The 16596-nt window shown below is 37.9% G+C and overlaps 1 protein-coding gene across 6 annotated transcripts in view; it reads right to left on the bottom strand.

The window, feature by feature from the left end:
• The window catches only part of CNTNAP4 (contactin associated protein family member 4), a gene marked incomplete at both ends in the record, with an annotated part of 238429 nt that overhangs the window by 25818 nt on the left and 196015 nt on the right, over positions 1-16596 (bottom strand). For all 6 annotated transcript variants that reach the window (XM_084257952.1, XM_084257953.1, XM_084257957.1 and 3 more), the window contains 2 exons: positions 6750-6968; positions 7702-7872. In XM_084257952.1, coding sequence (XP_084114078.1) covers positions 6750-6968; positions 7702-7872 — 390 coding nt within the window. The remainder of the gene's footprint in view (positions 1-6749; positions 6969-7701; positions 7873-16596) is intronic.

Raw genomic sequence — 16596 nt, 5'->3', positions numbered from 1 at the left:
TCCTTACTTCCCCTTCAGGTCCCAGTCACAAAGCATCAAAATGGAGTTGCCCCATTTAAAAACCTGTCAGTAAAAGAATTTAGACTGCAAACAAAAATTGCAGAGCTGGTTGAATGAAAATCAATTCAAGGCTAATTTAAGAAGCTTCTAAGAAAAATGCTGAGTTTACAAACCAAAATAGAAAATGACCACTGTCACTTTTCAGCTTACAAAATGATGGATTCTTCTCCTCATCATTTCCGTGGCTGGAGGATATCTGTGGGCACACGATAACAGAAGCAAGTCTTGACATTGAGCTCTCTGTGTTAACAAGGTCAAGGGCGCATGTTTAATGCATCCCTTAGCAACATGTCACTAAACAGCACCTTTCAGTAAAGCTTTTTAACTAAGATATGTCATAAATCACAAAAGAGGAGAAAGTCGAAGAACTTTAGAAGGGAGGGGACAGGTTGTAAGAACAAGAGTGGAGGAAGATGGGCCACAGACATGACACAGCCATCATGAAAAGGGCAGATGTTGTTGAGATTATTGGGGAAGGGATCGCCTTGATGCTCATTGTTTCTACTCTCTTCAATTACATTAATGTTAAAATTTTCCTCTTTTTCATACCACATTTTTTTTTTTAATAGAGGCATGTTTTTATTTATTTATTTGTTTGTTCGTTCGTTTTGTTTATACATGCACTGGGTACAGTCAGAAGCGCGGGAGGGCGAGAGAATTCACCAGAGCCAGAGCGGGGAGCAGAGCAGGCAGAAGGACTGAAGGACACTGCTGAGGGGAGCAGCGGGCGGCAGGAGAGGTCTGCGCGCCATGTGGGACCCTCCTCTGGTGGCCGGGGAGCAGCCGGGGATCGAACCGGCGCCGCAGAGGTCGCCGGCAGCTTTGCAACCCAGCGCTCAACCGCTGCGCCACCAGGGAGGCCCTCATACCACATTTTTGGATCATGATTTTATTACTCTTGGACTGTGCACCGCATCCTACAGTTTAGATTAGCTGAAGATAACTGTTCTACTATTTGGAACTCCAGGAACTGTGAGAATCTTCTGTTTTATAATCCTCTGGTGTGGGTTAACATGAGTGGAATCGCTGGATCTGTCTTTCTTATCCTTACTCCTATTTCAGTCGCTGCATGTACTGTCCACCAGCGCATCACGTTTTTTATCATGCTTTCTATTTATTTTTACGGATCTTGCTCAGAAGTGAAAGCATTAGTCTTGCACAGATTTTCACTCTGAGACGTGAACACACTTCATCACCCATCTTTAGTGGACTGAGAGAGCGAGCAATGTGGAAAACACTCTGGATTATTTAGTGTACTCCTGTTGCAGCCGTCACTTCTGAAAGACCACCAGAAACTTAATCTCAAAAAAGGGATTGTCAATAAATATCACCAATCTAGGCTGGGTCATGAGATGAAGAATATAATTTATTCAAAATTTATATACATATGTAAATATCCACAACATTATCTGTAGGCAAAATGTAAAAGATAGTATTTCAAATGAACATAATTCTAGATTATCAAAATTTCTAAGATTTCAGATTTGTAGTATTTGTAAAATAACTTCCATTGTTTTTAAATATTCCAGAACAATGAAATTTCCTGCAAGTTTGTTTAAAAACAAGAAGGTATACTTTATTTATTTTTTTTTAATTGATGTTTTTCTCTCATTAAATCTCTTTTTTTTAAAGATTTGTTTATCTCTACACAAGAGCTGGGGTACACAGGCCAGAGGCGTGGGAGGGTGAGAGGATTCACTAGAGACAGAGCAGGGAGCAGAACAGGCAGACTGACTGAAATACACTGCTGAGGAGAGCAGCGGGCACGACAGGAGAGGTCTGCTGTGCCATGTGGTTAGCTCCCTGGCTGGCTGGGAATCGGACCTGCACTTCAGAGGCTGCAGACAGCTTCACGTTGCCGCGCTCAACCCACTGCGCCACCAGGGAGGCCCAAGGAGGTGCTCTTTAGGTAAAAGCTACTAAATGCTTGGGCCTCCCTGGTTGCTCTTGGGTTAAAGTCTCCGTGATGTCAAGCTATAGCCAGCCTCTGTGGTATGAGTTCGATCCCCAGACAGGGAGCTAACTCAGATGGCGCAGCAGACCTCTCCTGTCTCTCCCACTGCTCCCCTCAGCAGTGTATTTCAGTAGAACCTCCTGCTATGCTCTCCACTCTGTCTCTGGTAAATCCTCTTACCCCACACCTCTGGCTACACCCCAGTTCTTGCATGCATAAATAAATAAATCCTTTTAAAAAAAGCTACCAAATGCTTGGATACCAAAATCTATCTTAGATTGACAATAATAACTTATTTCACTTTTGACTGGTGTTTAAAAAGACTATTTTCATGTAATTTAAACATTGTTATTATTATTAATGTCATTGTTAGTGCCTGGATTCAAAACATTTTTATTAGCAGAAAAAAGTTGTGCTGAAAATGACAGACTTATTCTTTGCAATTACATTTATCTCATTTATTTATCCCAATACCCAAATACAGACAGTCATTATGCATACTTGAAAATACTGATTAGCCATAATTATCTTTAAGATGGATGGGTGAACTACAAATGAAACTCTTGAACTTGTAAGTAAGGGGAATGAAATTACCCCTTAAAATTTTAACCAAAAATCAATTATATTGGATTAAATCAGAGATCCCACCCAGTGAGTCACTGAGTCCCAGAACAGCCTCACTGCTTGTGTATTTGATGGTGTGACTACCAGGAGGGGAAATACAACAGCTTCCCAGGAAAGGCCCCTCCACTCCTGGCATGTACTGGCACAGACATTGGTACAGAGAAGCGCACCTGCCTGGGGACAGTGGGATGAGGGGCGGGCAGGCTCTCCCTGAAGAGCGGGAAGGCAATGAGTTACTTTCTCTGGGCTTTGGGCTTCTGTTGTCTGGCAAGAGCATGGTTTGTAGTAAATAATAGAGCCTGTAGGGTCTGGGAACAGCCTTCATCAATGCTACAAGTGAGGAGATATGAAGAAAACAAGAAACATCAGCTTCTGTTGAAATTAAAAACTGAGAAAGAATGTGTGGAACCCCTAGACCTACAAAGGAGTGTGAGTAAAACACTAGCAACAACAACAAAAAAGCAACCCAGGCCTCCCTGGTGGCGCAAGGGGTTAAGACGCAACCTCTGAAGATATCTTCAGCCACTACAGCATGAGTTCGATCCCTGGCCAGCGAGCTACCCACATGGCACAGCAGACCTCTCCTGTCGCGCCCGCTGCTCCCCTCAGCAGTGTATTTCATTCAGTCTGCCTGTTCTGTTGTCTCTGGTGAATCCTCTCATCCCCCACACCTCTGGCCTGTACCCCAGTTCTTATATGCGTAAATAAATAAAAATCTTTAAAACAAAAAAACAATCCATTAGCAAGCTGTGTGTAGCTACATCAAAATGCCACCTCTATTGCTAACCACCTCCCTCCGGCCCACGTAACCATTATCTCTCATAAGGACCAATGCCAAAGCCGCCTGCTTCCACCCTAGTCCCTCCAGCCACATCCTCACAGCAGCAAGAGAGAAAGTCGAAAATGTGAATGAGCTCAAGCCACTCCTCTGACCCCCTCAGTACAATCCAGGTACCTGGAGCGGCCTTCCATCCTTGTGCAGAACTTGACCGCCTCTCTCCCCATGTTCTCCCTCACACTGAGGCGCTCCTGGGTAACCAGGACTTGCTATTACTCCCGGGCTGCCTTGGGCTCATTCCTACTTTTAGCTCCTTCCCTGTATCTGCAACCCTCTTCCTTCAGATGCTCAGGGGGTTCCCACTTCTGTTCCACCTGTCCTGTGTTCAAATGCATCCCTGACCACCCAACCCACCCACAGAAGGTACCAACCCAAATCATTGTCTAACTCCTTACTAAGCCTTTTATCTTACAGCATTTATCATTATCTGAAATTTGATCTATGTATATGTGTCTATATGTGTGCATGCGTGTGGGTATATATGTAAACACATACACATATAGCATGTTTACTTTTTACTCTTTGGCTGCCTGTCACTGAAATGAACTCTCAGGAAGCAGAGAACTACTTTTTGAACTTGGTAATTGCTCATTAAATTAGCTCTATTACAAATTTTTTACAAGTTTTTCACTTTGTGCTGGTTTAGTGTAATCTTTTAAAAAATAATTTAACTTCCATTGAATCTTGCTACAAGGAAAAAGTATCTTCACCCAGAATTTTTAAAAAGTTTTGATTTGTTTGCTAGCAAAGTTGTAAATTGACAATTTTTTTTTTTTTTTTGGACAACTATGTGTTTTGTCTTGTAAGAATTATGTCCTTATCTTGATTGGGGACTGTTCCTAAGAAAATGGTCTGCTCTTGTAGAGGTCAAGTAGGGGTAAGAGATAAAACAAGACTCTCCTGTGGTCTCTCCCCAGGCAACGATCCATCCGCCTCTATCTAAGGCAACAAGTCTTGTTCTTCTTGTTTCCTTACATGAGTCCTTCTTTTATATCATCACATTAACCATACCAATTAACTCAGATCCCTGTGAGCAGGAAGGAAAGAACTGTATAAGCACGTTTTTACTAATAGTAGATGTAACATGTTTTCAGAGGCCCTTCTTTTATTTTTACTTTCAATCTTGACTTAAATCTAATGAAAATTTCAGTCTTTAAAATTTTCCAGGAACATGGTCATCTGTGAATGTGACCACACATGGGAATCCCAAAAGCCTAACCAATTGCCTTGACAAATATGAAACCTCTTAGCTCCTTATTAAAATTATAGCACATGATTGATGGCAAAAGACGGAAGCCTGTTCTAACACAGTTTTCTGATATCATAATAGAACTTCTCTCCACTGCACCTACTCGAAATCAAATTAAGGCCAGGATTTCTATCAGAAACAATATAGATGACTTCCATTTCTATGAAGTTAAAATTCACACCAAGGATGAAAGGTCATGTGCAGGCAAACTGTAGTTGATTTCACTGAAAAATTCAAAGACTGTTTCAGCCCTCTCAGTTTCTAAGAATAGTAAGGCTATTTCCAAGTACTGACAGATTTTAAATTGCCATACCTTTTGTTGTGGCCATTTCTCATTTTTTTTGTAATTCAAGAAATATCTACGTCAATTTCCTGACTGAGCCCCTAGCATGTTATTAAAAGGAAAGTTATGTATTTCCTCTCACATATTCTTTATTACTTCCATGCCCTTAAATAAGTCAGTCAAGTGGCACAAGATCAAGATGAGGTCGCTGATTCCAGTGCCTTCTCAGAGAAGCTAGCTGTTCATTAAACACTGATTGAGTGAAACAAGAGTAAATGATAGAAATGAGTATATACACTCATTACAAATCCCAGATATGTTTTTGTCAAACATGTGACAGGTAAGCTTCATCCTTTGCAAGAAGAGCATTAGTAAGACAAGACAGTTAAGCAACAGAAAGTGTAACTGGGATCAGATGAAGTTTTTGTTCTAAAACATAACTCTTAAAAGGAACTGATTTCTGATAATTTAATTTATCTGTAGATATACTATTACAGTATCTTATTTATGTTAAAATGTATGAAAGAGGATCAAGTAAGAGAGAAAACCGTGAACTTCATGTTCGGTAAGTCCTGTAAAGTAGTTTGCAAACATGCAAAATAAAACAGATGAAGGATTCCACTACCATGCTATAAATGCCAAGCAAATGTACTTAGGGGGAAAAGGAACAATAATTGGAGATAAATATCAAGAAGGCGGTCAAAAACCTCAGAAAAAATGTTCCTAATGATGGACACACAGAGACGTAATAGTGAAACTGGTCAAGTTGTGATTTTTACATATGTTGCTCCTGCCGTCTTTATTTTAGTGATTATTTCCTGTTTTTGTAGAGAGGATCACTGGTTACCAGTGCCTCGAATTCCAAGGAGGCTTCATCAACTGGCTCAAGAACAGATAAACTCCAAATGAGTTAATACTTGCGTCCTAGGTGACATTTCTTTGTGACTCTGTAACTCACTGGCCTACCTCATCAATACCTATGCACTGGACAGTGGGGTTTCCACCATGAATGAAATGAAGAGTTATTCCCAAGCTGTCACAGGATTTTCTGCCAGTATGTTGACCTATCCCTTTGTGCTTGTCTCTAATCTTATGGCTGTCAACAACTGTGGGCTCGCTGGAGGGTGCCCTCCCTACTCCACAGTATATACCTTTTGGATAGATTGCTGGTGTAGGCTACAAAAAGAGGGAAATATGAGCCAAGGAAATAGCTTGTTTTTCCGGAAAGTCGCCTTTGGGAAGACTTATTGTTGTGACCTGAGAATGTTAATTTGAAGATGTGGGACAGGGACAGTGACATTTCTATAGTCCCAGAAGCACAGAATTACTGGAGAGAATGTTGATTTATATACAGTGTGGCGTGCTTTTTTAATAATCATTTAATCTTGGGAAAATGGAAAAAAAATACCTGGAATAAATCATATAAGCTGTAATATTAAAAAAAGGTAGGCTTAGGAATTAGTCAAACTTAAATCTGAATCTCATTTACTATGTGAATTTCTGAAGGTAAGTCATTTTAGACCATCTGAGTCTCCATTATCTCATCTGTAAAATAGAGATAATACCTATTTCGCAGGCTGGTTATAAGGAAGAGATGAAGTACGTGGCACAATCTAGGACACAGGCTCTCAGGAAACAGGGGTTTGATCATTATGTGTAGTGGTGACATTACTTCATTTTGACCCATCTCTGCACTTCCATCATTCAATTACATGACAGGCTGCCTAAGGGCAGAACTTACCCACAAAGAGTTGACTGTTGAGCTGTAAAAGGACATGGCCATCGGCAGGGGCAGGCTGCGCCTTTGGTGAGAGCTGATCCACTTGAATAGATGCCTCCTTTGTGTTCCTTTCAACACGAACGTGGTGCCACTGGTTGTCACTGAAGTGGGTAGGTGACTGCACTGAGATTTCCAAAGGCCCATTCCCCACATCAAATGAAAAGGTCACTACTGCTGGAGCTGGAAACATGGGACATGAAGATTGTCCAGGTTAGGGCATGTGGTGGAGATCCGAGTCTTCAACACCCTCAGGAAGAGCACACAGCGGAGGAAGCACTAACTATGGAGGGGAGGTGTGAAGTGTGTGGAAGGATTCTATGACACCCATACAGAACGGACATGGAGGGGGATGTAAAACACATTTGAAATATTGAAAAAGAAAAAAATATTAAGAAATTTAGTCTCAGAGTTAGTTTTTCATTTTCATGAATCATGAAGTTATTTGGCTGGGCTGAGAAAATTCAATAGCATTCAGTTTTTTATAAAAAATTATTTTGTAGTGATTCAAAGTTTATGTAATTTTGAAAGTGTACAGTGTATTTTTTATATTAAGGTACAATTCAAAGAATAGTTTAAAGATTATGTTATAATACTATGGCCAGTTAATTTAATTAAGTAATTTTGCAATTAGCTGAGAATTAAGTAATTAAAAATTAAATAATTAAAAAATTTAATTATTTGAATGAAAAATCCTCCTCAACTGGTTGTAGAGAATACTAGTAAGTTCCCCAAATTATCATATTAAATACCAAATTAAATTCTTGCAAAAACATTAACTTAATATCATAGTTTTTTTCAAAGCAACACAGTGTAAAGACTCAGCTGATCAAGTAGAAGCACAGTACTTAAAAATTAGTTAAAGGATCTGCCTCTAAATAGAATCCCATAGGATTCTCTGGAAAAGGAGACTTACAGCGGAGCTCTATGCGTATAAAATCGGTAATCCCCAGGTTCTCTAAAAACACCCCCGATGAAGCTGTTGTCTTAAAAAAGAAAGACACATCAGCACTAAGTTCTCCGTGAAAAGTAGGAAAATGAAGGTACGATGCCTCAGTATTGAAGGAAGCTGAATTCCAGAATGACCCTGTGTTTTTTTTTAAAAAAGGAAAAAAAGAAAAACAATTCGTCAAATAATATCAGTGACATAATTATACTGCACAGTTTTAGCATTTTTTACTATTAAAATATTACAAATTTAAACAACCCTGCTTTCTTTCTTCTATTCACTATATAGCATAGATGATAACTGGAGATTTTACAATCTTGGATTCCTTCCCAAACAGGAGAATAACGGTCCAGATATTCTATTTTATACAAGAAAAATAGTCTCAGACAAAATGCCATCATGTACCATGTGCTATGACAAGCATCTGTGGAGCATCGATTAGTGGGTTCAATCTTTTTTAGCTTGATTTTTAAACACCTGCATTATTTTGAATAACAAAAACCCTTAAGAAGCTCAAGGGTTTTTCTGCTAACACTTCTAACACACACACTTCACAGAGTTACACTCCCAACTAAATGTTTTCATTAATGGGCCTTATAGTTTTCTAAACTGAGGCTGTCATTCCAAATAGTCTCCTCTAATTAAAGATCAAGACACTATTTACTCTGTGCCGTGTTGATATTCTCATCAAAATGCTCCTTTTCTTTCAAATTATCTTTTACTTTGCTTATAATTGTGAAGTAGAGAAATAGTAGGAAAAAGAATTGGAAAAGTTCTCAAAGACTCAAAATAAGGAGAAATGTTTAAAAGATGGGGGTCGTATAAATTTTGGGCCTGGAAAAAAAATTATGTGGACTAAAAAGTTAATAATACTTTCTGTCCAAATATAACTACTTATCGTTACTTTCCATTTTACGTTCCTACTATAGCTCCAACTTTCCTTTTGAAAAAATACTGCAGTCTTATATAGCAGAAAGTACAGAGAAGAAATTATACATCCTGTGGCATGGAGTGACAGGGGTGAAATCCCACTAGATAGTGTGTGGCTGATAAGGAACATTATCAGAGAATTGAACTAGGCAGTGCTGCTGCCCCCAGCAGGTTCTTGACACATCAAATATAAATATACATCTTGACTTTTAAGCAACTGTCTCCTTATGCACTCACAACACTGGATGAAATTCACTGATCTAAATTACCTTCCTGGAAGAACGATGTATTGATCCTCTGAAGTTAGAACACAGCAATTTCAAAACAGCAGTTCATTATGTTAGCAGAGAAGAGAAAACCTTCCTAGAGTTAAAAATCTCAAACTCTGACTTGTGTATAATCTTCAGATTTAAATTAATGTTCTATAAATTCTGTACCAAAGAAACAGCACTTACATCTGTTTTTTTTTTTTTCCTATTTATCTTATGGACCTGATTCAAAGGTCAATTCTCAGCTCATCTATGGGACAATTTAGAGCTGAATTTATTCAGCTGAGAATATACTCTAAGGGCATTTCCTGTCCCTGCCCCCAATCCTCTACAATATTGAGTATTGTCGAGCTTATTTCTTATTTCATTTTTACAGCTATTTCTATGCTTAGACATTTAGATCTAGAGAGAAGAATGCAAGAACATGCCAAGTACCAAGTCAGGGATAACACTACATTTGGGTTCTTCAAGTTGTTACCTGATCTATTTTCAGAAGGAATTAAATGCCTTCCTGTTGAAATGTTATATAGATGAATATGAAAATAAAACTATAACTTTAAATTATGGAATATTATTAAATCTTACTTATTTGGTCTGATTAGAAAGAACACTCAGAATTACTTCAAAGTCTAAATTAAATGATATTATTATAAGATGTAATACTTCATTCGTGTCATTTTTATATCCCAACGAACCCAATAAAGTATCACACATAAGGCTTCAGGGAACTGGCTGAAACAGAGCAACAATTCTTTGAATTGCCCCATCTCCACAATGAAAGCTTTACAGTAATGAAAACAATTTATTGCCTCAGGTAGCTTAAACACTCTCACATACATAACAGTACCGATTTCATTTAGTTAGCAAGCCTTATTTTACAGACTCACAATCGGGAAAAAATGAAGAACATTTTATTGGATTATGGAATTGCTGCTAATTCAAAGCAATTATAAAGAAAAGAAAGGCCAATATTTCTATAATCAAATAATGTGAAAGGCATAAGAGATTTCAGCTCTTTACAGACTGTGCTCAGAAACACCAGGAGATATGTGGGCTGCTCAGAGGAGGAGAAGCAGGCACAGCAGAGCCCGGCAGGCAGGTTCCAGCGGGAGTGGAAGGTCTTTTGAAGATGAATTCCTGGCTAAGGTGGCTTAAGCATCCCTCAGCTGCATGGGTAGCAGACCTAAATCAATCACTGGCTGTGTGAATTCTAATCAAGAGAATAAGTCTCCCTTTTATCATGTCAACAAAAACAAATCATGATGTATTTTTCTAAGTGATTAATAATTACTAATAGCAAAATAATTAATAATCAACACATTTCAATTAAACGCAATACAATTGTCCCTCGCTATCTTTGGGGGATTGGCTTCAGGAACCTGGGAGATGCCAAAAACAAGGGTATTCAAGTCCCTTCTATGAAATGGTGTACTAATGGTATAAACTAAGCACATCTTCCCCTATACTTCAAATCACCTCTAGGTGACTTATAATAATGCAAAGTAAATGATATGTAAGTAGTTGTCAGAAGAAATAATATCCGGACAGAAAGCCTACAGGTTCAGCACAAATGTGACCATCATCAATTTGACTGCAGAGTAGGTGCTTTTGATCTGAGGGTGGCTGAATCCACAGATAGCATACTACAGCTTCAGAAAGATTCCTTCAGAAATGCTACCTTTCATCTGGCATTTTTTAAAATGAAAAAGATAAAGAGATTTTTATCGTTATTTATATAGAAGAGGAAATTGTACTAAATATTTAATTCCATATAAAAACAGCCCACTTGGGAAAATTAGTAGAATGTTAAGATTATGCATAGCTTTCAAAAATTTCAGTTTTTGCTAAACTTTTATCCTTACTATTCTTTTAAAAATAACAGAATTAATAGAAACAGAAAGTAGACTAGTGGTTTCACTGGGTTGGAGAGATGGAGCAATAGAAGGACGGTGGAAATCAAGTGGTAGGGCACAATGAAAATGTTTTAAATTGTTTTTTTGTTAAATATAGGAAACACTTTTATTTACAAAGGCATAAACACAAAAATACTTAGAAATAAATTTAACAGAAGGTGAAGAAAACTTTTATACTAAAACTGTAAGACATTGGTGACAGATTAAAGAAAATCTAAATAATGGAGCAATATATGCATGGATTGTGAAACATGCTATTTTATTTATTTATTTTCCTTTTTAAAATTCTTCTTGCTAGTAACCTTTGAATTGTGGTCACGACTATAATCAGCATTCCTCATTCTTCCTTGCCATGGCTGCACTCTCTTCCCTCCTAACCTCACCTCACTTGAACCCCTTGACGATCAGTTCTCCATTGTCATTTGAGGAATTTCCAATGAATAAAGGCTTATAGTATATAGCCTTTGAAAATGACCTTTTCACTCAGAATTACTCTGTGAAGATTCACCCAGCCTGTGTGTATCAAGAGTTCATTCATTCATCTTATTGCTGAGTAGTGTTCCAAGGTATGGACATAAGGCTGTGCCAGAATTTACTTAACCATTCACCTTTTGAAAGACACCTGGGTTGCTTTCAGTTTTCAGCGATGACAGATAAAGCTGCCACTAACACCATGTAAGGTTTTGGTATGAACCGAAGCTTTCAGTTCTCTGGGAGAGATGCCAGGAGTACAACCATGGGGTGCTGTGAGAGTTACACTTTGTTTTTCATGAGAGCATCACACTCCTTTTACCCCCCACCAGCAACGTGCTGATGGTCCTGGTTCTCCAGACCCTAGCCAGAACTGTGTTGGCACGAACTTTTGTTTTCTCTAAGTTTAGCCATTCTAACAGTGGTCTCCTATAGTGGTTTTAATAAGCAATTGCTCTGTGTTTAATGACTTTATCATTTTGTGTGCTCCTTTGCCACCTGTATTCCTGTCTTGGTGAGGTCTTCTTCATGTCTTTTACCCATTGTGTTCCTAGCTTGTAGATTGTCACCTTCCCTTTGTGTCCTCACAAGGCCTCTCCTCCTCGGTGCATAGATGGAGAAGGGGAGGGCAGAGAGAGAAAGGAAGAGAAGAAGATGGAGAAGGAGTGAGCTCACAGACAGGTGCACTATCGAGTTCTAGAGTCTCTTCTAGTAAGGACACCAGTGCAATAGATCAGGGTCCTCCTCATGACCTCATATGACTTGGCCTCTCTAAAGGACCAATTGCCTCATCAGCTACATTGACAATTGAATTTTTGACATGAATTTTGGAGGCAGGAAACAATTCACACCATCCAGAATTTAAATGGATTGCTTCCCTTTTCTTTCACTTTTGACTTTTGAGAGTTCTTTCTTTCTTTTTTTATTTATATAAGAGCTGGGTTATGGGCTGGATGTGCAGGAGGGCGAGAGGATTCACCAGAGAATGAGCAGGGAGCAGAACAGGCAGACGATCAGAAGCACTGCTGAGGGGAGCAGTGGGGGTGACAGGAGAGGTCTGCTGCGCCATGTGGGAATCTCCCTGGCCAGGCGGGAATTGAACCCGCACTGCAGAGGCTGTGGACAGCTTTACAGTGCTGCGTTCTACCCACTGCGCCACCAGGGAGGCCCAACTTTTGAGGAGTTCTTTCTATATACTAGATACTAGTCCACTGTCAGATGTGTGGTTTCAATTATTTTCTCCCCATCTGAAGTTTGTCTCAGCATCCTCCTTATGGGAACTTCCAGATTAAAAGATCATTTTGCTGATGTCTGACTTACCCACTTTGCCTTTATTGAGTCATTTTTTGATGCTGAGTCTAAACTTTCTGTCTAGCTCTAGACCACAATGCACACAAAATGCCAAGCATTTTCTTAAAAATAAAACTTTAAAAAAAGTATTGAAATGTTGGTGTGAGAAGTATTTTAGTACTAAAATACTTTCTGAACATGTACAAATTGTTAAAAATAAATTGTAAATATATTTTTGATAAAAATTAAATTATAAAATTAACTATGTTATCAGAACACAAAAAGCCTATGCATTAGTTTATAATTTACTGGCTCCTCTTCTCAGTATGTCCTTTATTGTTTTAACTATTTATGAACCTTGATAGGACTCAATGTAAGCAAAATAAAATGGAAGAAAATATAATCTGGCTGAAGATAATTACAGTGTGTGGTCTGCAGATCAGTAAGTAAAAAGAACAAAAGAATCCATACATGTGTCACACAGCAAATGACCTGGTCCCCTCCCACACACACTCATAAGGTTGGTGTGTCAAACAGAAAGTGAAAATTCTTCTTATGAAGGCAACATAGAAGTTGTTTTCATAATCGAAGGATTCTACTTCAATCTATGAAGAAGATGGTTCTTATATTAGTTTTGTACAAAACAGCTTTGTTATAAATAGCAAAGGCAGAAGTGTGTGTATATTCTTTAATTATCCAAAGATACACACAAGTTCAAGTGTGCATACATGCATACACACACACACACACACACACACACACTTTTATTTCAGAAGCTGAAGGACTAGATGTTTAGAACAAGCATCCCATTACTTTTACTCTGGGTGTAAGAGGACATATACAATAGTAAAGGAGACAACTCACACTTATGTATGTCTGCTGTGAGGTTATCCGTTAGCCATCCCTATGAGGGTCAGAGTGAAGTTGAAAGCTCTGTGGAGTTGAGTTAGGCACCAGCAAAGGGATCATTCTAAGTGTGACACCCCTATCTTATTGTAAACAACCGATTCTTTATCTAATACATAGCAGTACTGTCACAGAGTAATAACATATTATATGTTCAAGAAACACCTGGTCTGGAATTCCTGGGTATTACCCAAAGTTGAAAACTTTTGTCGACCCAAAAACCTCCATAAGAATATTTATAGTAGCTTGTTTCATAATTGCCAAAACTTGAGGCAACCAAGATGTCTTCAGCAGGTGAATGAATAACTTACGGTACATCCAGACAGTGGAATATTATTCAGCGATAAAAAAGAAATGAGCTATGAAATCAAGAAAAAGTACAGACAAAATTCCAAAGAGCCTCAACTATATTTTTTGACAACACTTACAAGAATCTATTACACCATCTATTTTATTTATTTGTTTATCTTCTAATTCCTTCCTGTGAGTTAATTGTCCCAGATCTGTTATCTTTCTGTCTCTCATTCCTCTCATGCATGCAGGTGCATGATTTGGGAGAAAGCAGTGTACAATATATGGGTTCCTTAAATCTTGGTTGAGTGAAATTATAAGATTTTGTTCGTCACAGTATTCATCAGAAAGCTTTGAGTAATCGCTCCCAGTTTGGTTGTGCATGTATTTCAGTAAGTCTACCCCAATACTTTGATAAAGAAGTAGAAAGAGGGAAAGGAAGAAGAGGAATGAAAAAAGGTAGAAGGAAGAAGAGAAAGAGGGCATGTAAGGATGGAGAAAATTTAAGAAAATTAAGGAAATGTGTCAAGATTAAAAAAATACATAAAAACTGAAAGAAAAATAATTTCCTCATAGTTGAAGATAATCATAGTGAAATTTGCAAAATTATATGATTATCTTAAAATTAAATTGATCTTCACTCTTTCTAATGGTTTGTGTGTATTCTACCAAATGGAAGAGAACTCTATCAGTGGAAGAGAAATTAACCAAATCACTAGTCAAAGTCTTTTTCTAGTCTGAGAGTGTAACCTCTACAAAGTTATTTATTGTCTACACGCACTTCTGATTATTTAATGCATTCTGGGCAGCTGTGATTTCTCAGACAGCTGAGCGAGTTGATGCAAACAAAATGAAGAAACTAATTTCAATGACAAGAATTTCTTAGAACAAGAAATTTGAATAATCTTTTCTAACTATGTAGTTTTTGGGAGTGCTTTGATTAAACACAAAATTTCAACACAATGAATTAACTGAGAAGAAATGCATTTAATAAAATAGGTTGAAAAGTCAAATGCTCAAGAGTTAAAAAATACTACTTTGTTCAAATTAATGAACTAGGAGCAGAAATATCAGAGATATGTGCAGCAAATCCTTTAACAGCTTATAAAATATATGTCTACATTTTTATCATATCACATCCTATTTCAGGAAAAATTAACGCTCCTGCATGACACTTGGGATGCATCCTTGTTAAGTTACTGACCTTTAAGGATAATTATTTCTTAAATAATCAGTCAGAAAAGCAAGTCATCCCTAAGTGGAAAAATCAATTTGTCCTCAAATTCTCCCTTAGCAACATCAGCACCAGAAGATAAAGGAGCACATTTCTGAGAGGAAGACAATGTATCCAGCCTAAATTCCTCTTAAGTGTGAAGGCAACAGGCAGACATTTTAAAATTTAAAAGAACTTTGGGAATAATGAGCAAATAAGCCTTTTTGGGGAAAAATAAAAATAAAAAGTCTACTTCATGATGAAATAGAGTCAAACAAAGGATTCAAGAAAAGCTGTAGAAAAGATATAAAATATTCCTGTGTCTCAGTGCAGAAAAGAGTGGGCTAACATGTATAACGTGGTACAAGTCACATACATGACCCAAAAAATGTCACACCGGATTCTAAAGAAACTAAATGTTGTTTTTCATTATGACCCGGAAATGCCACTCCCACATATATGCTCAAGAGGACTGAAACTCACATCCACAGAGAAGCTCTACAAGGATGTCCACAGCACCTTATGCATAATGCCCAAAAATGCCACCAACCTGAATGTCCATCAGCTGATTAACTGATAGACAAATTGTGGTGTGCCCATAAAACATAATATCATCTGCTTATAAAAAAATAATGAAGTCCTGACACTTGCTAGGCCATGGATACACCTGGGCGGTATCACAGTATCATGCCAAGGGGAAGACGCAAGAGGCAAAGGCCACATTCTCTGCTTTGTTCTAGACGTGCTTGATTGTCTAGGGTTGGGGTGAGGGCTGACAGGGAAATGAGCACTGTCTGCTAAATGGGTACAGTTTTTTTTGGGGGGTGATTATGAAAATGTATTAAAATTGATTGTGATGATGATTAAATGTGCCAAAACCTGATTCAGACCACACAGTTTTAACAGGTAAATTGTAGGATGTGTAAATCATAAAGGTATTACCAAAAAACAATATAAAGGTCAACCAACCATGCCAATTTTAGAGTTCTGAGGCAATAAATATTCTCATGCATATGCAAACTGAGGATATGTACTACTCATGAGAATTTCTAGAGGGAAAAAAAAAAGAAAGAAAAACATCAGCTACTCTACAATGCGATCCAGAAGAAAGGAACCAGAAAATAAATCATTCCAGAACAGAAAAGCCCTGGTAATAGAACTAGGGATACCAGAAAAAATAAACAACTTGGCAAATAATAACATAAATAGCAAAGGGTGGGGGGCGGAGAAGAAAAATGGGTGCTAATCTTTCCATTTTCCAGATCAATACTGTCTAAAATTTAAAAATGAGCTTAATAAAAAAAAAACTAAGTGACTCGACAGACTTTTAAAAATTTCATAAATCTATTTTTTTAAGTTTAATGGGAAGATTCAAGTTGAATATATATTTCTTAAATATATAAATAATATGAAGCAGCATCTTGGGCTTCAATTTGGTTTCTTCTTTCTCCCTTAATTTTAATTAATAAAGTGTTGCAAATTTATTTCTACATCCCTTTTTCAATCCTTCTGTCTAGAGCTGTGGATCTCAAGCTGGGCATATACCCACTGGCAATTTCTGGGGACATACTGGTTGTCA

Source organism: Talpa europaea (genome assembly GCF_964194135.1).
Source record: "Talpa europaea genome assembly, chromosome: 16".
NCBI classification, from domain to species: Eukaryota; Metazoa; Chordata; class Mammalia; order Eulipotyphla; family Talpidae; genus Talpa; species Talpa europaea.
Note: the sequence above shows the minus strand (reverse complement) of the source record. Positions and strands in the feature narration are given on the sequence as shown.